The 27,132-nt window shown below is 53.8% G+C and overlaps 1 protein-coding gene across 1 annotated transcript in view; it reads right to left on the bottom strand.

The window, feature by feature from the left end:
• Positions 1 to 27,132, bottom strand: part of LOC101933870 (uncharacterized) — a 99,031-nt gene that overhangs the window by 18,915 nt on the left and 52,984 nt on the right. The window contains exons 13-32 of the mRNA XM_065591000.1: positions 21,597 to 21,737; positions 21,083 to 21,289; positions 20,356 to 20,486; positions 19,909 to 20,066; positions 19,501 to 19,655; positions 19,221 to 19,352; positions 18,040 to 18,113; positions 17,723 to 17,864; positions 17,238 to 17,351; positions 15,810 to 15,889; positions 15,571 to 15,654; positions 15,264 to 15,342; positions 14,908 to 15,015; positions 14,588 to 14,671; positions 14,296 to 14,409; positions 13,982 to 14,074; positions 13,619 to 13,729; positions 13,336 to 13,422; positions 397 to 715; positions 26 to 140 (exon numbers count right to left, since the gene is read on the bottom strand). Of these exons, the coding sequence (XP_065447072.1) occupies positions 26 to 140; positions 397 to 715; positions 13,336 to 13,422; positions 13,619 to 13,729; positions 13,982 to 14,074; positions 14,296 to 14,409; positions 14,588 to 14,671; positions 14,908 to 15,015; positions 15,264 to 15,342; positions 15,571 to 15,654; positions 15,810 to 15,889; positions 17,238 to 17,351; positions 17,723 to 17,864; positions 18,040 to 18,113; positions 19,221 to 19,352; positions 19,501 to 19,655; positions 19,909 to 20,066; positions 20,356 to 20,486; positions 21,083 to 21,289; positions 21,597 to 21,737 (2,528 nt within the window). The remainder of the gene's footprint in view (positions 1 to 25; positions 141 to 396; positions 716 to 13,335; positions 13,423 to 13,618; positions 13,730 to 13,981; positions 14,075 to 14,295; positions 14,410 to 14,587; positions 14,672 to 14,907; positions 15,016 to 15,263; positions 15,343 to 15,570; positions 15,655 to 15,809; positions 15,890 to 17,237; positions 17,352 to 17,722; positions 17,865 to 18,039; positions 18,114 to 19,220; positions 19,353 to 19,500; positions 19,656 to 19,908; positions 20,067 to 20,355; positions 20,487 to 21,082; positions 21,290 to 21,596; positions 21,738 to 27,132) is intronic.

Raw genomic sequence — 27,132 nt, 5'->3', positions numbered from 1 at the left:
CTCTGAGCCTGTGTTTGGTCCTTACCCCCCGGCTCTGGCACTCCCGAACTGCACCACGCTCTGCCCGAACCCCCTGGCTGCCTCCTGGAAGGTGATGGGTCCCTCCACATCCACGCTGAATCCACAGCTCGGTGCCAGCGCTGCAGGGGTTAAACAGACATATATTAGTTTTCCCCATGGAGAAGGGGCCACTGGTGGGGGCTGAGGGGCCAGCCCCTCCTGGCTGTGGGACTGTTCTGAGCTCCCCGCTGTATCCCCACTCCCCTCCCAGAGCTGGGGGCAGAACCCAGGAGTCCTGAGAGCCCAGCTGCTCCCCTTCCCCTTCCCGAAGGTTAGGCAATGAGCAGGTGCACGCAGGGCCCCAGCTTTTCCCCACCTCACCGGCTGGCAACTCACCTGTGCCCAGGTAAATGAGCAGATGCAAGGGGTCCATCCTGGGCTGGGTACGGGGGGAAGCTGGAGGTGGGCTGACTGCTGGGACCGGTGTCCCAGGAGGTTTGAGGGCACTGCCGAGGAGGCAGCTGAGTGCAGAGGAAAGAGAATTGAGATTGGTGCCTTGCGAAGGGAGAGAGAGACCCGCCCTGGGGAGGGGACAGGACTCAGGTGAAAGAAAAAAGAAAGAGACAGACACACCACCAGCAACACTGACTGACACGGGCACATACAAAACTGCCCTGAGCCAGCCAGTCACAGGGAGAGAAAGACAGACCCACCCCTACAGCGAGGGCACGGCTACAGGAGAAAGTTAGTCCTGACCAGGATTACAGGTACGCTGAGCTGCAGCTAGAAGGTGACCCCTTTGATGCTTATGTAGGCAAAGCTTTTCCACCCGGCCGCCCCCCGCCTGATCCAGCCGGGCCCCTGGCCCCCCACACTCAGGGCACGTTGAGTGTAGGGTCTCGCTTCACTTGGCCAATATGCCGCGCCTAAGCCAAGTGTCAGGGCTCTGTTGTCCCCTTATGAAAACGCAGTGGGGGTGTTTTGGTGGCTAGCTCCCAGTACCAAAAGGAAGGGGAAGGGTGGATGGGAAACCAGGACCCTGAGACTGACAGTCCCTGGGAACAATGGGGAGAGGCCAATGCTCCAGGTCAGCCTGATTGACGGGGGGCCAGGCTAGTCAGGGTGTCAGGAGGGTCCTGTCCTCTGTGTGAGCTGGACTGGCCTGGGTCAGACAGAGAGGGGCTGAGCTAAGGAGAGAGCAGAGGCCCGAGCTGAGCTGGGGAGCAGAGCTGGGCCAGAGAAGCAGGTCAGTGCTGGGAGCGGAGTCACAGAAGCAGCCCAGGGAGCAGACCTGCGCTGGGGGCAGAGCTGCAGCCACCGGAGTTAGGGGGCCAGACAAGCAGCCCAGGGAGCTGGAGGCAGAGCAGCAGCTGCAGCCGTGCTGAGGCCGAGTGGAGCTGGAGCTGGGGCTGGGGCTGGAGCCGTCCGGAGCCGGGTGCGGTGAGCAGCTGGGGAGAGGAGGGGGACCCTGGGCAGTGGGCCCAGCGCAGGGAGACGCCCCCAGCCAAGAGGCTCTGCAGGCCAGACTCGGAGGGGGATCGTAACCCCGATGGGGCGGGGGCGACGCTGGGAAGAAGGGTCCTGCCACCTAGAGCCTGAGAGCGTGTGGCCACCGCCAGAGCAAGTGTCCGACCTGCAACGTCTCTGCAGCACAGCCGGGGCCTGGGCAGGGGCTTGTGGGGAACAGACTGAACTGCCCGGACATCCCAGAGACGCTGGGTGTAGTGTCCCCGTGCCAGAGAGCGGGGTGGCGTGTTTTCCTTTAACCTTTCCCGTTTTTTCCTTAAATGTTTGAATTGATTGCTGTTTAATAAACTGTACTTGCTTTGAATTGTGTGTAATGATCAGTGGGCCATGGAAGCATCCAGTGCAGAGAGAGCACCCCGGAGTGGGGACACCCTCGCCCCTGCCCTAAGTGACCAAGACAAGGTTGGGGGTCGAGCCCCCCCAGGAATCCTGGGCCCAGCCTTGTCGGGGTTACGAGGACTCTGCCAGACAGGAGAGTGGAAGGGGAGCCCTCAAGGGCAGGGAGGCCTTTGGGTAAAGGAAGTGGGAGCGAGGACTCAGATCCATTTGCTAGCCCACTTCACCGGGGTCGTGTATAAGCCAGGAAAGTTCCTCACAATAGCGGGACCATTCCCCCGCTTACACAAGGTCAGAGTGTCCACTCAGGGGGTCTGTGCTGGTTTGATTGAAACAATACCACTTAAACTAGGGCAACTTGTGTGTGTAGCCAAAGCCAGTGACAATGGCACATGCAGCCTTTCACACAGCCACAGTGAGCCAATCCCACACAACCCACACCGAGACAACTACACCCTCAGCCATACACACAACCACAGTGAGGCAGCCACAAACACAACCTTACACACATCTCCACTGATACAACCTCACCCACACCCACAGTGAAACAACCACACACAAAGCTGTACCACATGGACAGAACTGCACTGAGAGAACCACATACGCAACCACACACATCTGCACTGAGACCTTCCCATCTATAACTACCCTCACCACACACAAGTGTCCAGAAAACACACACACACACACACACAACTTTTGGGCTTCTCTCTGACTTTTTACACTTTGGTAGCCATTGTATAGTTTGGCATATCAACAAAGAATTATTGAATTGAGACAGTTGTATCTCAGCCTTGGGTGAAGGATCCCTGTATAAACAGCCCCTGTGCACCACCCTAGAAACAGCTGCATCTCAGCACTGGGCAGAGGGTCCCTGTATAAATAAACAAAGCCTGGAAATTGCTTTGATCTTCTGCAGGTTGACAGGCATGAGGATATGAAAGATGGTCCCACAGAGCCTAATCTTCTTTCCAAAAAACCCTTTCTCCCACGCTATGCTGGTTTGGCTCTGGGGGCAGTGGGGTGCAGGGCCCCGGTCGGGGTTCAGATTATAACAGGGGAAGTTATAAACCAGGATGACTCACTGAGTTCTGGACTCTCTGCATTTCCCTGTCTATTTCTACGTCTCTCTCTCTCTCTGGCCTTCTCTGCACTAGGCCTTTTGCCTTAAAATTCCCACCTGTTACAACCACCTCTGGGGTGCGACATGAGGTCTGTTTATACAGGGATCCTTGCCTGCACTGAGATGCAGCCGCCTCTGGGGTGGGGGCTGTTCATACAGGGATGTATCACCCAGAACTGAGATCTCCAGCTGTTCATAAGGATCCTTCCCCTGGTGCTGAGATGCAACCACCTCTGGAGTGGGGTAGAGGGGCTGTTTATACAGGGATCCCATGCCTGGGACTGAGATGCAGCTACCTCTGAGGTGAGGCTTGGCAGGAGCGGACGCTGTATCTAGTATAAACAGAGTTTATATCTGTGCCCCTTTTTCTTACAGCCTCGATTTCTCTCCTTGTCGGTCTTTATCTCTCACCAGCTCTTGCTCATTTCTTACAAACACCGGGGCTGATCTCTATATTTAAACTTCCCTTTCGTCTGCTCTCGAGAAAGGCAGATCTGGTGCATGCATGAGGCCATTTCCAAACCCTTGATGCTGCGCATCCGCAGCATCGCGGTTGTGGTCGTGGCACTTCCCTCCGACCAAAGCTGTTTGTGGTGATAAAAGAAAACATAAGCAGCTGCCCGTCTCAGACAAAGGGCAGCTGAGCGGGATATGCAAAGAGCTCTGCAAAGTGCAGATGAGCTAGAGAAAGGTCAGAGGTTTACGAGAGTGAGTGGAGGCGTACGTTAGCTGAGCTCCAGCGATTGATAACTAGAGCGGAGAGGGGACACAGTTTTGCAAAACTCACGAAAGTTGCATCCGGGGCCCCATGATCATCATGTCTGAGCACCTCACAATGTTTACCAGAGTTACCCTCACACACTCCTGTGGGGGAAGGTAAATATCCCCATTGTACAGATGGAGAAACTGAGGCATGGACAAAGTGACTTGCCTGAGCTCACATAGGAAGTGTTAGCACAGCAGAGAATTGATTTTCTGTCTTCCATGTCCTCAAAATTCATAGGCACGCTGGATTTAACTCGTGGGTACTGGCAAATTCCCTTAGATGCTGATGCCCAGGAAAAAAAATCTGCTTTCATAGTTTGTAGGAATTGAAGGTGTTGCCTTTTGGATTGAAAGAAGTCTGGCACAACCCTCATGATGCTTATTAACGAGGTGCTGCAGGGTTACAAACATCTGCCAAAGCCTATCTAGATGACTTGGCTATTTTCAGTAGCTCCTGGCAAGATCACTTGTACCATGTGGCATTGTGCTACAAGGCTGAGAGAAGCCAATCTCACTGTCAAGGTCTCCAAATGCAAGATGGGGTCTGCAGAGGTCTCCTACCTAGGACACAGGTTGGGCAATGGATTGTTCACTCCGGTTCATTAAGAGCAGAAACCATTAAAAGCCGCTTTTAAAACAAAGAAGCAACTCCCAGTCCTTTATTGGTCTGGCCAACTATTAACCTCTGTTTGTAAAGGGATTTAGTGATATTGTGGCTCCCATAAGAGATCGTACGAAAAAGGGAAAACTGGACAAGGTAGTCTGGACAGAGGCCTGTGAAAAAAGTTTTCAGAATATAAAAGAAGTTTTATCTGTTTTAGTCCATCCTGATTTTAACAAACCGTTCCTGGTGTGCACTGATGCTTCTACTATTGGATTTGGTGCAGCGCTGATGTAAAACAGAGTGGGGAGGCAAGAGACACCCCATTGCACACTGAAGCAAAAAAATGACATCCACTGACCAGAATTATGCTGTCATTGAAAAAGAGATCTATGCCATTGTCTGGGGTGTCAAGCAACTTAAACTGTATTTGTGTAACAAAAAAAATTCACTTTATTAAGGGATCATGATCCTCTGAGATCTCAACACCTGGAAGACCGTCTGGCAGATAAAGACTTTGAACTAGGGAGATTGGTCCCAGGCTGGTAGGGAGTTCAGCCTGAGTACTGAGAACTGTGAGTTGCCTGTAACATCCAGTCGGGTGAGAATCTTATTCAAACCTTGCTTAGTCTGTTAAAGGTAGAATGTAGACTGCCAATTTATTTTTATTTCTTAGGTAACCAACTTTGATCTCTATGCCTGCTACTTATAATCACTTAAAATCTATCTTTCTGTGGTTAATAAATCTGTTCTATATTTTATCTAAAACAGTGTGATTTTGGTTGAAGTGCTTGGGGAATCTCAGCTCAGATTACAAAGGCTGGTGCGTGCCCACTCCAAAAAGAGGAGGGAACTAAGTAATGAGCTTATACTAGTCAGGCTTCTGATCAGTGCAAGATGGTACCGTTCTGGGGTGCAGGGCTGAAACTAGGGTGATTTGCTCGGCTTCTCTCTTATGATTCCTGAGTGGCATATAGTGGGGGGAGGGATAGCTGAGTGGTTTGAGCATTGGCCTGCTAAACCCAGGATTGTGAGTTCAATCCTTGAGGGGGCCACTTAGGGATCTGGGGCAAAATCAGTACTTGGTCCTGCTAGTGAAGGCTGGGGGCTGGACTCGATAACCTTTTGGGGTCCCTTCCAGCTCTATGAGATGGGTATAGGTACATCTCCATACGCCTGAAACATACAGGGTGAAATTTAGAAATCTTCAGGGAAATGCTGGTATGAGTAATGGGGAATATGTAAACAGGATGAAAGAGCTGATGGGAAAATGGGGAGGGGCAAAGGGGTTGAAAACTTGGACCTTGTTGCTCAGGAGAATTTCCTAATTAAATGTAAAGGTGATGTGAAACAGTGCCTGTGGGACAAAAATGTGAGCACTGTGGATGAGATGGCTTCTCTAGCTGATGCCTTTGAGCAGAGCTAAACACCTATTGAAAGTAAACTACAGAAAGAGGGGTTAAACCTGGTGGGAAGCCTGGTTCCCATTTTACCCCTGGGAAGAAAGAGGGTGTCTGGGAGGCTGGGCACTCACCTCCCCAAAACCATTCCTCTAATTTATTTTTATTTCTTAGGCAATCAACTTTCATCTTTATACCTGATACTTATAATCGCTTAAAATCTATCGTTCTGTAGTTAAGAAATCTGTTCTATATTTTATCTAAAACAGTGTGGTTTTGGTTGAAGTGCTTGGAGAATCTCCGCTCCGATTAGGAAGGCTGGCGCCTGTCCATTCTACACGGAGTGAGTGGAGCACTAAGTAATGAGTTTACACTGGCCAGGCTTCTGACCAGTGGAACGTGGTACAGTTCTGGGGTGAAAGGTTGGAGAGCTGCAGGTAATTGGCTGGAGACTCTCTATTGATGGTTCATGAGTAAGGCAATGATTTAGTCATGGGTATTTTTAGTAAAAGTCATGGAGAAGTCAGGGGCAATAAACAAAAAGTCACAGCCCGTGACCTGTCTATGACTTATATTAAAAATACCCGTGATTAAATCTTGGGGCGGGGGCGCTGGTGGTGTGTGAAGGGGCTACTGCTGGGGAGGGGTCTCTGGGGAGGGGTGCTGCTGGGCCGGGGGGGGCGCCCGGGGTCAGTGGCACCAGCTGCTAGGGCCTTGGACTGCAGCTGCTCCGGCCAGCCGGCCAGTGGTGAATATGGAAATTCCAGGATGCTACTTTGAGGTACTGAGTGTCACACTTCCCCCCTTAGTTTACTGCAGAAGCGTTAATCACTGACTAATGCAGAGGCAATGTGCCCAAGGTGCTCTTTAGGTTTTGACCACACAGCTCCCAAGTGTTGCTAAACACTGTACTGTTACCCACAGGTGCTTTTGCAAACTTCGGTGCACATTTTAACACTTTGTGGATCTGTCTAGTGATATCAAAAGTTAGCAAGCGTGCCTCCTCTGAGTTGCTAGAGAACATCTCTTTGTATCTGTGCAACATAGTTAGCCTTTCGGCTTTTCCAATTAGTGTTAACTCAATGCTGATATTAATGTTTTCTAGAGTGTAGGTAACTTGCATTTAGCCATCAATGCCATGAGGTGGTGTGCCTCAGTTTCCCCTTCCACACGGCAGACCAGGTTCATTATGGTTTCTCTGCTGTGCCAAGCTTCAAGCCTGTTTACCAGGAGTAGCTGAGAAGCAGCGTCACCATAGGGCTTCTTAACACAGGGTGTGTTCTTATTTACCATTCCTAGCAGGTGAAAAAACTTGTCTCCACAATTGTGTATATTGCACCTTTTCAAGGGATTTACCATCAGAACCAAATTCTTTGTCATGAGACTTATCAGTAACATCAAATCTTTCATCACAGGTAGGCATTTGTATCATACCGTGCCTTCTGTTTAGACAGTTTGGTTTGTTCAATACCCAATGTGTCTTTCAACTTCTTCCTGAACCTTAGCATGTGTTCAGTTACTGGTTTTTCTTTCCTTCAGTGTCCCCTTCAGTACAGGTTCTCAATCCAATTGCATCTTTGGGGCTTTGGTACTCCAGGGTCTGGTGAGGCCAGGATGTAGGGGCATGTTCCTGGCCCTCTGTGGAGCTGTCTCCCAGCCCCAGGGTTGTGCCCATGCAAAAAATCCATCTTCCCTCTTGGGGTTTCCCTGTGATCCCTGCTCCAGCACTGGGACCTTCCCCGCCCCCTTTTCCTAGAGGGTTGTGATCTTTGATCTCTGGGCTACGAGTGTCTACTCTTTGATCAGATGCACCTTTTCCCAGCAGCCTTCCCCAAGCTGCTTTCTGTGTTTTACGAGCCCAGGGGAAGTCCCTCTCCTCCCTGCTAGCTGGGTGATTTGCATTCTCAGAAACAACCACGGCCTGGAAACTTCCTGGCATCAACTCCTCTGTTATCACAGGCATGGGAACTGCATCTTGAATTAAAGAGACACAGTTACTTTCCACAAGCATATCAAGACCAAGGTCCTGAAGAACTGGGACCAGGATCGGGGTACCCTCCGTCACCTCTTTCTGTATCCCCAAGAGGTCAGCTGTGTGTCTGCTCCCCTCCAGGAAGTTGGTCACACAGTTCCCTCTCAAACCCTGAGCCACGGGCTGTGTGCCTGGGTGCACAGATGCTGCATCGGCCACTCTGTCCTGGGCATCCTCTCCCAAGTGACCAGCGAGGAGACATTCAGGTGCTACTATTCTTTCCCCACCTTCCTTCTCTGGGCCCCCTCTAGGACATCTCTCTGTGCTCTCTAGAGGGGGATCTATCCCTTGTTCAGCTGAAACGTGCTGGCAGCTAACAATCTGGACAGTTTTCTCACGGACAGGCACTACACCCCTTCCCTTCCTGAGGTGGTGTTGCCTTCAGCTGCAGTGGAGGAGTCAACCTCCGCCACACCTGTTTTTTCGCCCTGCTGCAAAGGAATTAAAGACTCTTTCCCTTTCCTTCAGCAGTTCCTGGGACTTTACCCTCTTCCTCAAGGGTCCCAGCATAATATCCCTTCTTGCTGTGCATAAACACCTTAACAGCCAGAGCTACGTGGAAAACATCATTCCCAATTAACACGTCAGTGGGTTATTTTCCACTACCCCCACCTTCAATCCACTTTCTAAACCCTCAGTTTCGATGTGTAATTTGGCCAAAGGCAAAAGAGTCCTGAAACCTCCTGCTAATAAAAGCTCTTCCATCTGTCCTGGCAATATGTCACCTTCTTGAATTATACTCCGCTTAACCACAGAAATTGCTGTATCTGTATCTTCCCATGCAAGGGATTTCCTGTCATTAGTCCTGACAGCCTTTCTACGCTCCCTGCCTGGTTCTGCGGCGGCTAACCCCACAAAACCAGTCTGAAACGTGGCAGGCGTCTGAGGCTTCTGAACTCAGGGCAGCAGCATTCACATGGGCTATTTGCTGCCTGCTTGCTCCCAGCAGAGGGCATTTATTCCTCAAGTGGAATTACAGTGATAGCACCTTCTGAGCTCTTGTGTTTTCACAGGAGAGTTGGGATGGGGAATAGAGGAATGGTTTTGGGGAGGTGAGTGCCCAGCCTCCCAGCCACCCTCCTTCTTCCCAGGGGTAAAACAGGAACCCTGCTTCCCACCAGGTTTAAACCCCTCTTTCTGTGGTTTACTTTCCATAGATGCCTGGACATGCTGCAAGGCATGAGCTAGAGACACCATCTCGTCCACGTGTCCCCCTAGGCGCTGTTAACATCATCTTTACATCTGCTTAGGAAATGCTCCTGAACAACACGGTCAAACATTCGTTCAAAGCTTTCAACCCCATTGCCCCTCACCCATTTTCCCATCAAACCTTTTGTCTGGTTTGTGTATTCCCCATTCCTCGTACCAGTATTCCCCATTCATGTATTCCCCATTCCTCGTACCAGTATTCCCCATTCATGTATTCCCCATTCCTCGTACCAGTATTCCCCATTCATGTATTCCCCATTCCTCGTACCAGTATTCCCCATTTATGTATTCCCCATTCCTCGTACCAGTATTCCCCATTCATGTATTCCCCATTCCTCGTACCAGTATTCCCCATTCATGTATTCCCCATTCCTCGTACCAGTATTCCCCATTCATGTATTCCCCATTCCTCGTACCAGTATTCCCCATTCATGTATTCCCCATTCCTCGTACCAGTATTTCTCTTCATATTGCTAAATGTCACCTTACATGTTTCAGGGGTACGCTGAAATCTGTTTCTTTGAGTTTACTATAATCTAAAACAGGGGTTCTCAAATGGGGGGTTGTGACCCCGAAGCGGGACATGAGGTTATTACATGGCGGGTCGCGAGCTGTCAACCTCCACTCCGAATCCCAAACTCCAGCATTTATCACAGCATTAAATATTTTAAAAAGTGTTGTTAATTTACAAAGGGGGTCTCACTCAGAGACTTGCTATGTGAAAGGGGTCACCAGTACAAAAGTTTGAGAACCACTGGTCTAAAGCATCCTGAATTGGCATTTCATTGAGTATATCCAGAGTTTTACTAGTTAACTTGGCAACCAAAGTGGGGATTTTCTTGTCATCAGGAATCTGATGAATCACACACAGCCTCCCCAAAGCGGTTAAATATTGTGCCACATCATCTGTCTCTGTATTCAGGACACCGTTGTTCCCATTTGTGGATATTTGGAGAGGGGGGAATCAGTGGAGTGGGAGGATTCTGGTTCTGCTTCTTTAGCAAGTCCAATTGGTGTCTTTGCACTTTTTCCTTTTCGTCAGCTTCTCTGGCTTGCAGTTCTAGGGCCCGCTGATGTGCTTCGGCTTCCCTGGCACCCTGTGTTTCCACAGCCCTTCTGTGTGCAGTCTCCTCTCTGGCAGCCTCTGCTTCTTTCAGCTCCAAGGTTCGCTGGTGTTTTCTCTCCCTTTCGGCCACCTGGAGTCTGTACGGCTCTAACTTAGCAACTGCATCGCTCTCACTCATCTTTCCCTACTTCCCTTTCCTGAAATAAACAACAGAAAACCACAAACTGGTAACCTTCTCTTGGATTGGTCTCAGCCACCACACTTAAAGTCTCACTTCATGTCTCTACACAAGTGTATGAAGTGCAAATCTCACTCAGAACAAGCTGTGCGTTGCACCCTGCTTGCTGCATCACTGTGACAGGGTTCCCAGGGTGCAACCGGGATTGTGGACCGCTGAGCCCCCTCTTCCTCCAATCTGGGGTATCCCTCGCACTCTGTGATGCTGTGTCAAGCCACAAACCTCTGACAGGCACTGCACTTACACAGCCATCCACAGGCAGGGACACACCCAGCTGAGTTACATGAATGATCTCTTAGCCTCTCATGAACCATCAATAGGGAGGCTCCTGCTAATTCCACCCAGTTCCCCAGTCATGCACCTCAGAACTGTGCTGTCTTGCATTGGTCAGAAGCCTGGCCAGTGTAAGTTCATTACCGACTCCGCCTGTCCCTCAATGTGGAGAGGACACACACTCGCCTTTGTAAACTGAGCTGAGAAGAGGATGCAAGCCCTAACCGTGGTGGAGCGTTCCACTACTGGGTCAGCAGGGAATCCAGCCACAATACGCTGACCTGGGTTCAGGCAGCAATGCAGCCGGACTACAGTCAGCTGTCCCTGGGCTACTGCCTCCCCTCCCCTCGGGGTGTACCTGGATCCCGCGGTCATCCTCCATCTCACTGGGATATACAGTCAATGGTAATCCCAGCATCTCCTTGATGTCTGGAGTAGCTGGCAGCTCTGGACGCTCGGGCGAATCCTCAATGCAACAGTGGTCCTCCTCAGTGTCCCCCTACAGCAGTGTCCTCCTACAGCAGTGTCCTCCTCAGTGTCCCCCTACAGCAGTGTCCTCCTCAGTGTCCCCCTACAGCAGTGTCCTCCTACAGCAGTGTCCTCCTCAGTGTCCCCCTACAGCAGTGTCCTCCTCAGTGTCCTCCTACAGCAGTGTCCTCCTCAGTGTCCTCCTCAGTGTCCCCCTACAGCAGCAGGGGAGACGTATCTGTCTCCCTCAGGAGCTCCAGCCCAAATGAGCTGCAGGGCCCGACTTTTGTAATTCTTCTCCCGCCCCCACGCTTCCAGCAGGGCGGGCGTGGTCTTCCTGGCTCTGCCCACGAGGAAGCAGATGGTGGTTCCTCGCTGTCAATCTTGGAGGGAGGCCATGCCCCCTTGCTACACTATGAGTCTATGGAGGATAAGTCCATCAATAGCTATTAGCCAAGATGGTCAAGGATGCAACCCCATGCTCTGGGTGTCCCTAAACCTCTGACTGCCAGATGCTGGGACTGGATGACTGGGGATGGATCACTTGATAATTGCCCTGTTCTGTTCATTCCCTATAAAGAATCTGGTATCGGCCACTGTTGGAAGACAGGATACTGGGCTAGATGGACCATGGGTCTGACCCACTATACCCGTTCTTCTATTATTTAGCCCATGTTAAAAAGAATAAATTTACAGTTGTTTTGTTGAAAAGCGCTAGCGCCCCCACGCTTTGGAGCAGGCGCTTGCAAAATGGGAGGTGAGGTGGCCCCAGTCACACCCACCCAATCCTTTGCCAATCAGCCTCCCCTGGCCTGGAGTCTGCCTCCATGTGTCCCCTAGGTGGGGGCAACCCGGGTAGCGCCCCAACATCTGCCCAGCCTACACTCGGCACCCTGCCAATGTGCCCCCCCAACCCTGCGGGGAGAGAGCACAACGGTCTCCGGGGTCTTTCTGTGCTGGGCGTTCGGGCGCAGGCTCGCTGCGTAAGGAGGGGGCAGCCGGCTCTGGGGACTGAGGACTGAACAAAGGAGTGAGGAGAGGCCCGGTGGGGAGTTGTTCAGTGTGGGCTGCTGGAAGCAGGAGGCTCCCTGAACTGGGACAGAAGAGGGGTCAAACCGTCCCCAAATACAGCGGGTGCATTTGTGGGAGGGAAAGGGGGATGTGGTGTGGCTCTGGGCCAGTGTGATCAGCAGTTCCATGGCATGCAGGAGGTACTAGGTGGGAGTGGGAGGAGCAAGGTGGGGGCACGCTCGGGGGAGGGGGCGGAACTGGGCAGGAAGAGGCAGGGTGGGGGCTTGGGAGAAGGGCTGGGATGGGTGTACGACAGGGGTGGGGCAGGAGTGGGAAGAGGCGGGGAAGAGGTTGGGTAGGGGTGGGAGAAGGGCTGGGGTGGGGGCAGGCATGGGGTGGGGCAGGGACTTGGGGGGAAGGGGGCGGGTGGGGGCGGGGCCTGGGGCGGAGCGGGAGGTTGAGCACTCCTGGGGCCCGGAGGAAGCTGGCACCTGTGGTGTCACAGATCCACAGGCCTGGTGCTCTCACACGGCTCTGGAACAGTCCCTGGGAGGAGCAACTTTGCGTGTCAGCCCTGCTTGGGTCACGCTCTCTCACTGGGGTGAGCCACTTGGCTTCACCACCTCCTGGGACTGAACCACGGAGCCTTCAGCACCCCTGCGACACACCGCGAGCTCCCTGCAGCGAGTCTGCCTGAGTTGGACACCTGAGAGAGACGTGTACCCCAAAGGGAGCAATGCCGTGACCCCCACCTTCAGCAGCCGCAGTGACTCTCGGCCAGCACTGCAAAAACAGCGGGGTTATTAGCTGTCTGGAACGTAGCATAGAAACTCCGTGATCAGCCCAGGCAAGGCAGGTGAATAACTCCGAGAGCTTGGCTTTATTAGACGTTACCCTGTAGCACCGCGAGGCCCTGACTGAGGTGGGGACCCTGGTGCCGCACAGAGCCCAGCTGAGATCAAGGCAGCCCCATCACTCTGGGAGCGCCATCTTCACAGTGAGAGTCAAGCCATGCGCCAAACAGCTCCCAGTATAAATAGAAAATGGCAGGATAATTATCCCCATATTACAAGTGGGGAAACTGAGGTGGAGAGAGACTCAGCCCCTCCTGCTCTAATGCACTAGACCCCACTCTCCTCCCGCTGCTGGGAGAGAACCCAGGAGTCCTGGTCCCAGCCCCGCATGGAGGCTCTGAAGGGATGTTCCAAGTCCAGCGTGTCACGTTGGTGTGTGGATCTGAAGCAGCCCATGGGGAGGGAATGTAGGCGGGGCTATTGTTTGGGGGCGTTGAGGGGAGCGGAGGCATCGCTCTGGGCCGGCTCGGCCATTTCACCCTCCATCCTCTGCTTGTACTGGCGCTTGAAGAAGCCGAACTGGAAGGAAAAAGAGGGGAGAGATGGTGTGAGCCAGCCGGACAGAAGTAGATGGATTCACGCCTGGTGAGGGGATGGAGTCTGGGAGCCCCCAAAGTAAATACCCTCTCCCCTCCCCCACCAGCTGGGAGAGCCACAGGCCCCGCCCCCAGGGTGATGGGCAGTGGGGGAGGGGTCCAAGCCCTGCCTTCCTCACCTTGTAGAGGGCTGCGGTGATGAGAGCCAGCAGGACCAGGCCCCCCACGCTGCTGCCCACGATGATGGGCAGATAGTTATAGGCCTCAGAGCGCTCCACCACCGTCTGCACCTGGGGGAGAGGAGCTGTGAGATGGGGACCCAGGAGTCCTAGCACCCCGCCACCCCCATTGTATTCACTCGGTCTCACTCCCCACCAGAACCAGGGAGAGAACACAGGAGTTCTGACACCATCCACCCTCCCTCTTCTAACCCACTGGACCCCACTCTCCCTACAGAGCAGGGACAGGACCCAGGTGTCCTGGCTCCCAGCTCTAACCACTGGCCGATGCTCTCGCTATCCCGGGCGCAGTCACTCTGGTACCTGGCGCTGGACGAATCCCTCCTTCTGGGTGTATTTCTTCTCCTCGTATTCAATCCGGGCCTCGCTCACCAGACTCACTTTCTGCTGCTGTGTCTGGAACAGAGAAATTCACCGTCCCTGACTGGAAATGATACAAACCAGCCCAGAGCATCGTCCCAGGGGGACCCGGAGCAATTTACAGGCCGTTCACACAGGGGCAATCCCTTCCCCCGCACTGAGATGCAGCCGCCTCTGGGGAGGGGAATAGGAGTTGTTCACACAGGGGGCAGGGATATCCCTACTCTGGTGCTGGGAGGCAGAGGCAGCTCTCGTACCTGGGAGACCCACTGGAAGCTGACGTTCCCTTTGATCATGAACTCCAGCGGTTGCTGCATTTTCAGGGAGGTGATTCTGCACCGGATCTTCTTACAGGTGGCTACGGAGCAGTCCTGGGGGCGGAAGGATATTGCCAGGTGAGGCAGGGGGTGTGCAGGGGCTCAGCATGGTCATGAGGGTCTGGGTCTGTCTATAGCAGAGGTCCCTCTCCCAGCCCAGCCCCCCCACCAAATTGTCTGTGTTAGTGCAGAGGGGAAGGGACTGCTGGGATCCACACCAGCCTGTACTCACCAGCAGGGGGCGATCGCTCATCTGCTTCACAAAGTCCTTTGAACCGGGCGTTTCAGCCTCACTGGCGCACTGAGCCAGCTCGGGCTGGGGAGGGAGAGAGACACGGTGTTAACGGGGGCGGGAAAGGGACACGGGGCCTTTCCCCTCTAGGGGGCACCGGCTCTAATCCGGCCCTAGGACAGGTGACTGGCTGGTTTAGGGGGTGGGAATATGGTGTGTTTCCTCTGTAAGCAGCCTGTCCCAGCAGGGGGCGCTGTAGGGCACAGCAGGTGTCACTGGGCCCATCTCACACACACACAAAGGCAGGGAGAGGCAGGTACCTTGGAGGGGACAACCTCAGAGGCGTCCCACACCCGGACCCCGCTCAGCTCCACGGGGAACTGGAACGTGACCGAGATGGGGACGCTTCGCTGCCGCAGGTTCTTGACCTGAAAGAAACAGACTCGCCATAGGGCACTGCAGGAAGAGAACCCAGGAGCTCTGATCCCCAGATCCCGCTCTGACCCTCAGACCCCACTTCCCTGCCAGGGCTGGGGATAGAACCCAGGAGTCCTGGCTCCCTGCCCAGCCCCACCTCCACCCATCTGTGCTTTAATGCACTAGATCCCATTCAACCAGTTCCACTCCCTCCCTCTTTCCCCAGCTCCCCCCTCACACTCTGTGCCACCGGCCTCACCTCGTACCGATGTGTCACTGGCACACTTGTCCCTGCCTCCTCGGTGGAGAAGTTGACGTACTTGGTCGACTCCTCGAGGCTGGGGAAGGGAAAGGATGGAAGGAATAAGAGAGATGGGAGTGTGATGGATGGAGCTGGAGAGTGGTGGTGGGGCGTTGTTCGACAGGGAAGGGCACAGCAGGGGGCGCTCTCCCCTTGCAATCAGTGCTGGCACCTATGACCCCATGCAGCGCAACAAGGCGCTGTGCTGCAGGGAACAGGGGGCCCAGCAGGGGGCGCTCTCCCCTCTGTCTCCACACTGACCTACCTGGTGAGGATGATGAAGATGCCGTACTTGACTGGCAGCTCCGCCCGGTGAATCATGCGCTCGGTGGTGGGGACGCCATTGTCACTGCGGGTAGGGGAGGGCAAAGGAGAGAGATGTGAGGAGATGCAGGCAGATAACTGTGCAGGGAGGCTGCACCATAGTCCACTGCAGCCCTGCTCCGTGCATGGCCCCCACCCACTGCCCCTACCCCACCCCCTGGCCCTGCACAGCCCCCTCACCTGCTGGCCTTGGCCGTGATCTGCAGCCTGTACTCCAGGTCGGCCTCAGAGAACACGTCGAAGGTGGCGACGAAGACGGCCTGGAAAACACAAGGGGGTGAAAGTCAGGGCCTGGGGAACTGCCAGAGACTGCGGGGGCGGGGCAGGCATAGGGGATCATAGGGACTGTTGTATGAACTTAGATGGAATAAATGGGCCCAGAGAAGCAAAGGTGTTAACATGACCCTGTCCCTGCCCAACAGCGTTAACAGTTTGGGGTTTGGTATCCAGAGACCTCAGCCGACTTCGTGCTGTGACAACACCCCATTCACCATCCTTTTATTACAGACACAGAAGAAATCAGCTAAGGCCTTTGCAATATAAAGTGTTCAACTAGGCTTTTATTCTCCCCCTGTCCCCCGAGCCCCGGCCCCGTGCCTGTCGCTGGAGACAGCGTTTTATCGTCCCCCACTCGTCTGAGCAGCTCTGGACGCAATACGTGGCCGCTGGGGGAGGAGAGGAGGTTAGTGGAGGGGCTGGAGCCAGCCTGGGCGCTGTGGTTAAAGTCCAGCCCCGGTTCCCAGGGCACAACCCGGCATAGGCACAAGTGGGGAGAGCAAAGAGCAGCACAGAGAGAAAATGCAGCTTCTGCTGCGGCTGCTGCCTCTCGCTGGCAGCCCCCCCGCCGGAGAGACCCTGGATCAGCCGCGCCGAGAGCTGGCAAGCGGTACCAGCCTCGGGCTGGCGCGGACGCTGGATTTAGCCGCCGTCCTGGGTGCAGGCTCACAGCAGCGAGCACAACGCACAGGCTTGGCCGGCTCAGCCAGACGCTCCTTAGACAGAGGGGTGCGGAAAGAGAAGAAATACGGCGGGGAAGGGAAGGGGCCCATGGGACGGGGGTGGGGAGACAAAGTCTCCCGTCCCAGGTGGTGTCTGGATCTCATTGGGGGCAGGGGCAGGTGGGTCCCTCTCCCTGGCCCTGGCACGGTCGGGTCAGGACACCTCTCAGGATCAGGATGACGAAGGCCCAATGGTGTCACGCTGGGTCCGAGGGGACGGGTGCGGCGGCAGCCGTGACAATGACGCTGGCTCCTTCCCTTTCCCTTGTCTTTTACTGAGCCACGGTCACCCCCCCGCCCCCGCTCCTGAGTCGCTTCTTTTAAGGACCCCAAAGGGGGAAGGGAACAGCCCCTCCACTTGTTATTTTCTCCCCCAGTGAGGCCTGATTTCCAATCCCACAAGTCTGGCCCTTGGTTTTCAGCCCTGGCAGGGCCTGACCCCAGCCCCGGAGTGACCTCAGGGCTCTGTTTGCACTGACTCGCCGGGCTCTCCGGGCGCTTTCCCCAGCACATCTCTTGTCATGGGCTGGGCTGACACCAGAGAACTGCCCCTCTCTGCCCCCAGCTGGGCTCACCCCTGGGGAATTCACAGGCCAGGGTCCGTCCCTACCTCGGCCCCGCTCCAGAAGATGGGGTGGTTGATCTGGCAGGTGCTGTTCCTCTGAGTCTGCTCCTTGGAGCCCACGGCCGAGCTACACTTAACGGCCATGGCCCTCCTGTTAGACTGACCATGGGAGACCAGCCAGTGAGAGATGGAGCCACAGCGCCTCCTGCTGAGCCCCCTGCCTGCCCCGTGCAGCACAGTGCCCCCTGCCAAGCCCCCTGCCAAGCCCCCTGCCTGCTCCCTGCAGTACAGCGCCCCCTGCCGAGCCCCCCACTCGCTCCCTGCAGCACAGCGCCTCCTGCTGAGCCCCCTACAGAGCCCCCTGCCTGCTCCCTGCAGCACAGCGCCCCCTGCCGACCCTCCTGCCTGCCTGCTAGAGTACAAGGCCCCCTACTGAGCCTCTACCTGCTTTCTACACCAGCTGATCTCTCACATCCATCCCCTGTGTCCTGCCCCCCATGTCTGCAGTTCCTGGGGGGACTGGGTGGTACCTGGAGCAGCAGGACCCGGCGGTAGGACAGCGCAGCCGGGTAGAAGAACTGCACCCTGGTGCTGTAGGAATTCTCCCCACGGTTCTGGATGGAGACGGTGGTGGTGAGTTCGGGGGTGACCCCCACCACCAGGGTGCTCAAGCTAAGGGGGAGAGAAAGGGGTGAGCTTCCTCAGAGCAGTGCCCTGACAGCTCTGTGAGCTTCCTATAATGGTGCGCATTCAGAAGCCATATGAAAATATGGCATGATATGAGGCCTCATGGAGTAAACGGGCCCCACCATGGAGTGTGGGGGAGGAGGCAGCGGGGGTGACTTACCCTGAGAAATTGAAGGAAATTTGTAGTTCATCAGTGCAGACTTTGTCACTGCCGCAGTCCTTCTCAAACGGGAGCTAGGGAGAGATCCGGGGGGGAGGGGGGAGAAATCAGGGAGCAGGATGGGTGAGAGGGAATTGGAGCAAAACTCAGTCAACATTATCACTCACCCTACAATCTCAATTGTCACCCCCACTACCTGTACAGTCTGAACTAACACCGTCACCATGAACACACCCGCAATAACCACCCCCAACACTGTCCTTGGCACCACTGCATTCTCAGCCTCAACCACCACCAGACCCAATACTGATTTGACAGTGTCACCAGCAATGTAGCTGCACCAACCTCTGCCAACACTGAACCACACGACCAACTCTGTCATCACCACAACAGCCAATAAAGTGTTAACCAACACTGTTACCAGCATCATAACCACTACCGTCTTAGCCAACACTGTAACCAACACTGTTACAATCTCATCAACCACCACTAAAAAAGTAGCCTGAAACAACACTGATACCAACAATGCAGACGTTGCAATCACAACCATTGTTGTCAGCAACACCTCTATAGTTTCAACCACAACCACAATCAGTATCAATACAGTCTGAACCAACACTGTCACAACAACTCACCCACTCTACCTAAGACTACACTTCCACCAACATTACAGTCTAAACTGCAACCACCTACCAGTACAGTCCCAACAGTGTAACTTACAACACAGCCATAACATCCTCAATCAACACTCACCAACACCATTACAATCTCCCCTCCACCACAAATATATTCTGTACCAACATCAGCATCAACAACACAGCCACTACAACCCTGCCTCACACAGTCACCAAGATCAGTATAGTCTGAACCCAGCAATGTCAAAAACAACAAAACCACTATAACCTCACCTCACACTGCCATCACAACCTCTACAGTCTAATTTAACCAATGTTACCAACACAATCACTACAACCTCAGCCGACAACCTCACCAAGATCACCACAGTCTGAATCAACAATGTCACCAACAACACAACCTCTAAAACCTCAAACACTCACCCACACCACAACCTCACTCATTAGCACCAAGCATTGATACAGTCTGCACAGGCACTGTAACCAAAAGCACACACACTAAAACCTCTGCAGACAGTCACCATTGCCTGGCTCCGGAGGCCTTACCGAACCTGCAGACACCAGCGCGGAGTCCTCACTCAGGATGGGTCTGAGGCGGCCGGCAGCAGCGATGGGCTCCCCCGTCAGGGTGTAGTTGAGCCGCAGGGTGATGGGGGTCAGTGTGTCCTCAGGGCAGAGCTGGGGAGACAGAGAGACACGTAGGGACCCATGAGCAAAGGTGGGATACATAGAGTGGTTTGTTCTCCGGGTGATTTGGGAGCAAGGGGCATGGTTGGAGAGGCAGACACAGCGGGAGGGGAAGGAGCTGGGAACCCCCCACACTCACAGGTAACTTTATCTGATACGTCTCACATTTCTTCTCAATGCCGAGTTGCAGCTCCCTGCTCAGGACGGGGCCAGTGGAGTCAAAGGCGGCTCGGATCTTCGTCCGCCCGGAGTCCAGGGACAGGCTGTAATGGATGGTGCTGGAGATCCCATTGCCTACCACAGAGGAGAAATGAGGGTCAGAGACGTGAGAGCAGGATCATTAATGGGATATGGAACATGGGACCTTTCTCCTCTAAGGGGGCACCAGCTCCAATCCTGCCATAGGGCAGAGGGACTGGCTGGCTCAGCAGGGTGGGGAATGAGACATGGGACCTTCCCCCCAGAGGGCGCTGGTTCCAACCCAACCCCAGGGCAGGGGACTGACTGGCTTGGTGGGGAGGGGAGCGGGGGGTGGGTTTGGTTTCACCTAGGCTGTCCATGGTGCTCTTAGTGACGGTGAAGCAGACCTCTGCCCTGCTGGCCTCTGTGTTGAGTTGCTCCTGCTCCTGGCAGTTGAAGGCCGAGGTGGGGATCGTGGGGGGCTGGAAGCTAATGGAGACCCCGACTCTGAGCACTGGCTGGGACCTGCCATGGGAGGAACAGAACCATCACCCAGCTGCTCCCTGCAATGGGGCTAGACCCCCTCCGAGCCTCCCACCCAGCCTGGATATGCTCACAGCACTCCAGGGAGATGGGTTATGGACACACAGCTCTGCTGGAGGAGATGCTGGGGGGCAGAGAAGGGAGCAGCAGAGCGGTCATTGTTCCATTCTCCAGCAGGGGGCAGCAGTGACACACACACACACCCGCCCGCCCATGTACTGGTACTGTCTGTGATTGCCATGTGCAGCAGTGCAACGACAGAGTAACTCACCTTAACAACAGGACCTGCCCTTGTGCCCCCACCGCGATGTCCGGCAGTCCGTCCCCCGTCAGATCTGTCCCGCCACTGACGGCCCGGCCAAAGTAGTGCAGCCTGCTGGGAAACAGCGACCCCTCGATGCGCTGTGGGGTAGAGAGAGCAGTAAGGGATGGGGAAGGGGCGGCTGTACTGTATAATGGGCACTAGGGGGCAGCGGAGGATGAGGGATGGGAAGGAGGCGGCTGTACTGTATAATGGGCACTAGGGGGCAGTGGAGTGTGAAGGATGGGAAAGGGGCGGCTTTACTGTATAATGGGCACTAGGGGGCAGCAGAGGGTGAGGGATGGGGAAGGGGCGGCTGTACTGTATAATGGGCACTAGGGGGCAGCGGAGGGTGAGGGATGGGGAAGGGGCGGCTGTACTGTATAATGGGCACTAGGGGGCAGCGGAGGGTGAGGGATGGGGAAGGGGCGGCTGTACTGTATAATGGGCACTAGGGGGCAGCGGAGGGTGAGGGATGGGGAAGGGGCGGCTGTACTGTATAATGGGCACTAGGGGGCAGCAGAGGGTGAGGGATGGGGAAGGGGCGGCTGTACTGTATAATGGGCACTAGGGGACACCAGAGGATAAGAAATGGGAAAGCGGCAGCTACAGGCTAATAGGTACTAGGGGCCCGTGAGGCCCCGTGATGTCTCTTCAGAGCTTTGCATTGACCCCTCCCCGAAGGAGCTGGGCTCACCTGTCTGTACTGGGGACTGAGGCCTCCCTTTCCCCCATGGAAGATGTACAAGGCCCCATGATTGTTGCTCTCCATTGGGGCCCCAATGGCCACATCCATCAGTCCGTCCCCACTGATGTCCCCGATTTCGGACATGCTGGCCCCGAAGCGCCCGAACGCCTGCCCCATCTGTCCTTGCAGTGTCTCGGTGTAGTTCAGTGTCATCTTCTGCAGGCCCCATTCAAAGAGACACATGGGAAAAGGATCAGCACTGACTATCAGCAGAGAGTGCCCCCTAGTGACCCCCTTTCCCTCTCTCTGCAGCACAGTGCCCCTTGTTGCCACTCTGGGGCATTGGGGCCAGCACTGACTGGCAGGGAAGAGCGTCCCCTATTGATCCCCCCACCCTGCTCCCTGGAGCACCACACCTGCTACTACCATGCTAATTGTCCCAGCATCACAACCCCATGGCAGTCCAGGCAAAGAAAACCCCCCAGGCCATCCATCTTCCCTCTGACTCCATCCTCTTTCTTACCGGCCAGTCAATCAGGCAGATATAGACCCGCCCTCCATTCAGAGGTGTATAGTACGTGGGGGCTCCAACTAGAACCAGGTCCGTGTTCCCATCTCTGTCGAGGTCCACAGCGCACAGTGTTCCCCCGAAATACGAGCCAATCTGGAGAGGCAGAGAAGCCACCCCCTCAGTTTAGTCACTTCCTCCTTCTTCTCCCACTGGGACCCTTCTCACCCGCTGGGGATAAGGATTCAGTCCCAATACTCATTCCATCCTTAGAGTCACCCTCCCGCTGCACAGCCGGTGGCGCTATCGCTGGAAGTGTTCCTGAATATATAGGCAGTTAGATCTTGGAGAGATGCTGAATGCTAGTTGTGGTGCAATTCTTTTTAGAGGTTGTGCTAGCACGAGTAAAGTTTATTCACTGACTGAGCCACAATTGTAAGTTCTCAGAGTGGTAGCCGTGTTAGTCTGTATCAGCAAAAACAAGGAGGAGTACTTGTGGCACCTTAGACACTAACAAATTTATTTGGGCATAAGCTTTTGTGGGCTAAAACCCACTTCATCGGATGCATGCAGTGGAAAATACAGTAGGAAGATATATATACACAGAGAACATGAAAAAATGGGTGTTGCCATACCAACTATAATGAGAGTAATCAATTAAGGTGGGCTATTATCAGAAGGAGAAAAAAAGTTTTGTAGTGATAATCAGGATGGCCCATTTCAAAAAGTTGACAAGAAGGTGTGAGGAACATAGGGGAAAAATTAGCATGGGGAAATAGTTTTTACTTCGTGTAATGACCCATCCACTCCCAGTTTTTATTCACACCTAATTTAATGGTGTCCAGTTTGCAAATTAATTCCAATTTTGCAGTTTCTCATTGGAGTCTGGTTTTGAAGTTTTTTTGTTGAATAATTGTGACTTTTAGGTCTGTAACTGAGTGACCAGGGAGGTTGAAGTGTTCTCCAACTGGTTTTTGAATGTTATAATTCTTGATGTCTGATTTGTGTCCATTTATGCTTTTGCGTAGAGACTGTCCAGTTTGGCCAATGTACATGGCAGAGGGGCATTGCTGGCACATGATGGCATATATCACGTTGGTAGATGTGCAGGTGAACGAGCCCCTGACAGTGTGGTTGATGTGGTTAGCTCCTATGATGGTGTCCCTTGAATAAATATGTGGACAGAGTTGTCAACAGGGTTTGTTGCAAGGACAGGTTCCTGGATTAGTGTTTTTATTGTGTGGTGTGTGGTTGCTGGTGAGTATTTGCTTCAGGTTGGGGTGCTGTCTGTAAGCGAGGACTGGCCTGTCTCCCAAGATCTGTGAGAGTGAGGGATCATCTTTCAGGATAGGTTGTAGGTCCTTGATGATGCACTGGAGAGGTTTCAGTTGGGGGCTGAAGGTGGCGGCTAGTGGCGTTCTGTTATTTTCTTTGTTGGGCCTGTCTTGTAGGAGGTGACTTCTGGGTATTCTTCTGGCTCTGTCAATCTGTTTCTTCACTTCAGCAGGTGGGTATTGTAGTTTTAAGAAGACTTGATAGAGATCTTGTAGGTATTTGTCTCTGTTTGACACCATCATAAGACCTAATCACATCAGCCATACCATCAGAGGCTTGTTCACCTGCACATCTACCAATGTGATATGTGCCATCATGTGCCAGCAATGCCCCTCTGCCATGTACACTGGCCAAACCAGACAGTCTCTACGCAAAAGAATAAATGGACACAAATCAGACGTCAAGAATTATAACATTCAAAAACCAGTGGGAGAACACTTCAACCTCCCTGGTCACTCAGTTACAGACCCAAAAGTCACAATTATTCAACAAAAACACTTCAAAAACAGACTCCAATGAGAAACTGCAAAATTGGAATTAATTTGCAAACTGGACACCATTAAATTAGGCGTGAATAAAGACTGGGAGTAGATGGGTCATTACACAAAGTAAAAACCTCGTTCTTTTTGCTGTTATAAGTTCTGTTCAGCTGGAATTTATAGGCAGTTAGATCTTGGAGAAATTCACTTTGTTAGTGTAGTGTGATACTTTTCAGACACTGTTAATATCGCTAGCAATGTTTTTTTCCTTGCTCGAGTCTCTCTGGCTCAAATCCACAAAGGTACTTATGTGCCTGACCCGCAGACTTAGGTGCCACTGTGATCCACAAAACCTCTGCCTGGCTGCCGCTGACCCCTATAGGTGCCTAACCTGAATTGGTGCCTACATTTTTGCAGTAGAAGCTACTTATGATGCTGCCTCAAGGGCAGGGCATGTGCACGGCTGTCTTACTCTAAGCAGCCAGTTGCCCATTTCCCATCACACCCCGGCATGATCCACCAACTGGGGGAAGACAGGCACTCCACCTGCAGGGCACCATCTGGTACGTGTGGTCAGAGGAGAAGGAGTTGAACAGGGGGTTGCTAGTTCTCATGTCAAAGCCCTAACCCCTGAGCTGTGGGATATTCTGATGTGGGCTCCCTGAGTCTCGCCTGTTAAAGTTGTTCCACTTTAATTGACTAATTAAATATCAGTTGGGCCGCAGAACATGTACAAATCAGAACCACCCTACAGCCCAGGGGTCAGAGCACTCCCTGAGAGGTGGCAGAGACCTGGTTAAAATCTTCTTCCTCATCAAGCAAAGCAAGGGCTGGAACCAGTGGTCGCCTGTGACCTAGGTGAGGACTCTAAGCCCCAGGCTATAAGTAGGGCCCTACCAAATTCACAGTCCAGTTTTGTACATTTCGCGGTCACAGCATTTTAAAAATATTTAATTTCACAGTTTCCGATATTTAAATCTTAAATTTCACAGTGTTGTAACAAAATATGAATATGTATTAAAACGACCAAATATAAACAAGCAAAGCCCTTAAGATTCAGCATTTCTCAAACTGGGGCTCTCGACCCAAAAGGGGGTCGCAAGGCTATTGTGGGAGGTCACAGTATTGCCACCCTACTTCTGCGCTGCCTTCACAGCTGGGTGGCCGGAGAGCGGTGGCTGTTGGCCGGGTGCCCAGCTCTGAAGGCAGCGCTCCCACCAGCAGCAGCACAGAATTAAGGGTGGCAATACTGGGACCCTCTTTGGGTAGGGAATGCCAGTTGGGGAAATGTTGTTTACATTTGTATACTTTTACCCTACAGATTAGGATACTTTTATAGTATAGGGTAAAAATACACAAAAGACCAGATTTCACAGGGTAGACCAGATTTCATGGTCCAAGATGCATTTTTCATGGCCATGAATTTGCTATAAGGGAGGCCCTCCCTCATCTCCTTTGACTGATTTGTGAAGATCTTGTTGGCTCTCAGCATGCCGACTGGATGAGGCCTGACATGTGAGCTAGGTGGAAGAGCGCCTATCTTTCCCTGCTTCATGGATCGCTGGAAGGGGTAGGTGCCTCCCTGCAGCATCACAACATCTATGTCCCTTGGTGGGTCTGGGCCTCCATCCATATCCGTCTCATGAGTTCTGTCTAGACCCTAAGTGAAGGTAACAACAGTGGGATGTGGGAGAGATGCTGAATGTCAGCTGCGGTGCAATTCTCTAAACCAGCCAGTTTATCCCCTGCCTGAGGCTCTCTGATTGAATCGTTCCTGAAGGTGAAGCCAAACACAAATATTACATGATGTCAAAATCACCCACACTCCATATTACCAGTAATGCTCCCCATACCTGCTCTCCTAACAGCTCTGATCCAGGTGTCCATTCCCCACCCTTGGTATCTCGGCTGAACAGGACGACTTTGCCGGCATGTTGGTAGCGAGGGGCCCCGACCACATAGCTGCTCTGCCCATTGGCTGTGATGACCTGAGACGAATAACCTCAAAGGAAGAGAGGGACGTGGGGAGGTGAGATGGGAAACAGCCATACAACAGTGCTGCATAGAATTTTCCCAGAATTGAGATGCAGCCACCTCTGGGATGCGGCACAGGTGCTGTTTATACTGGGACACTCATCTTGGACTGAGATGCAGCCACCTGTGGGGTGGGGCACGGGGGCTGTTTAAATAGGTAAGGGAAGCTCTGTAGGTTTGTTCTTACCTAGGTAAGCATCATTCATGTCAGTGGAGGTTCTGGATACATTGATGAAGCTCGGCTCCCCGCTGCTCCCGTACAGGTATATCCCACCGGACCAGTCATAGGCTCCCACCGCTCCCAGCACAGACCCGTCCTAAACCGACACGCACGGCAAAGGGGACTGATTACAGGAAACCCACAGTGCAGAATGTATTTACTAGACAAGGCCAGAACCTGCAGCACAGCGCCCCCTAGCATCGTGCTGGGACACTGGGGTCAGTGCTAACAGCCAGGGGAGTGAGCACCCCTTATTGGGCCCCTACTGGTCCCAGCTGCAGCATAGGGTCCCCTAGTGCCCACCCTGAGTGGGAGGGGAGGGTGCCCCCGCACTGCTAGTAAAGGGTTGTCTCCCCTGCAAGCACTAGGCCAACCAGCTCCTTCTTAGCTTGAAAGCGCTGTCAGGGCCCCAGCGCACGGCACCGTGGGAGACGCCCTGGGGCCAGGCATCACTCACAGGGGACAGCAGGGAGCTGAATCCTTCCTGAGACATCTCCAGCTGGAAGGAGCTGCTGCTATGGGACTGGGTACCTGGGGGCAGAGACAGACAGACAGATATAGGAGAGACCCTCATAGACAGTAAAGGCCCCGTGTCCCATTCCCTGAGCCAGCCCTTCTCCCTACCTCGAGGCTGGATTGGATCCAGCGCCCCCTAAAGAGAAGGCCCCGTATCCCATTCCTCAACCCCTGGAGCCAGCCAGTCCCCTGCCCGGTGGCCCCCGGATGAGAAAGGCATTTGGGGGATATATGGAGATAGATCAGGAGATAGATGTTGGATGGGGAAAGAGAGACTATTTGGGGCCTATTTGAGCTCTGGATTCCCAGCTGCTCCCCGTCCCATCTCAGCCTTGAAAACCCATTTCTAGAGCCCCGGGGCCACTGCGTCCCCTCCCCCGGCTCTGGTACCTTCGATGGCGAAGATCTTCTCCTGCAGTTGGCTCTGGATGCCCTGGAGGGCGTCGAAATTGTCCACCCGGAAGACGTGTTCGTTGCTGGGCTTAGAGGCGATCTGCTGGAGCTCCCGTTGGGCAGCAGCGCTGAAGAAGGCCTGGCCGACCTTCACAGAGTAGAGGGAGGTACAGGGGACACCAGGGCATCAGCATCAGTCACAGCCAAGAGCCCTGGACCAACACCCACCCGCCCTGAGCCCTGCTAGGCCATCGAGAGGCACGGTTCAGCCAGCGCCATGTGCTACTCTGGTGAGTGGGGGTTGGGGGGCCGCTGGAGCAGCTTGGCACAAGTGTCACTGTGATGTGAGGAGAGGGGCCCTCGTGCCTGGAGTTATGGAGCCTGCCTCATTTCAGCACCGAGTTGTGTCCGTTGTATCAGCAGCGGGGCACAGGGGTTTTCTTGCCATGGGGATTGTCAGCACTCTGGGGCCCTGCATGACTCAATCTCCAAGGTGTAGTGAGGGATGAGTGCTGCAATGTCTCCAGGGGACACCTCAGGGGAAGTGGTGAAGGGCTGGGACCACCACGCTGGT

Source organism: Chrysemys picta, chromosome 4, assembly GCF_011386835.1.
Source record: "Chrysemys picta bellii isolate R12L10 chromosome 4, ASM1138683v2, whole genome shotgun sequence".
NCBI lineage: Eukaryota > Metazoa > Chordata > Testudines > Emydidae > Chrysemys > Chrysemys picta.
Note: the sequence above shows the minus strand (reverse complement) of the source record. Positions and strands in the feature narration are given on the sequence as shown.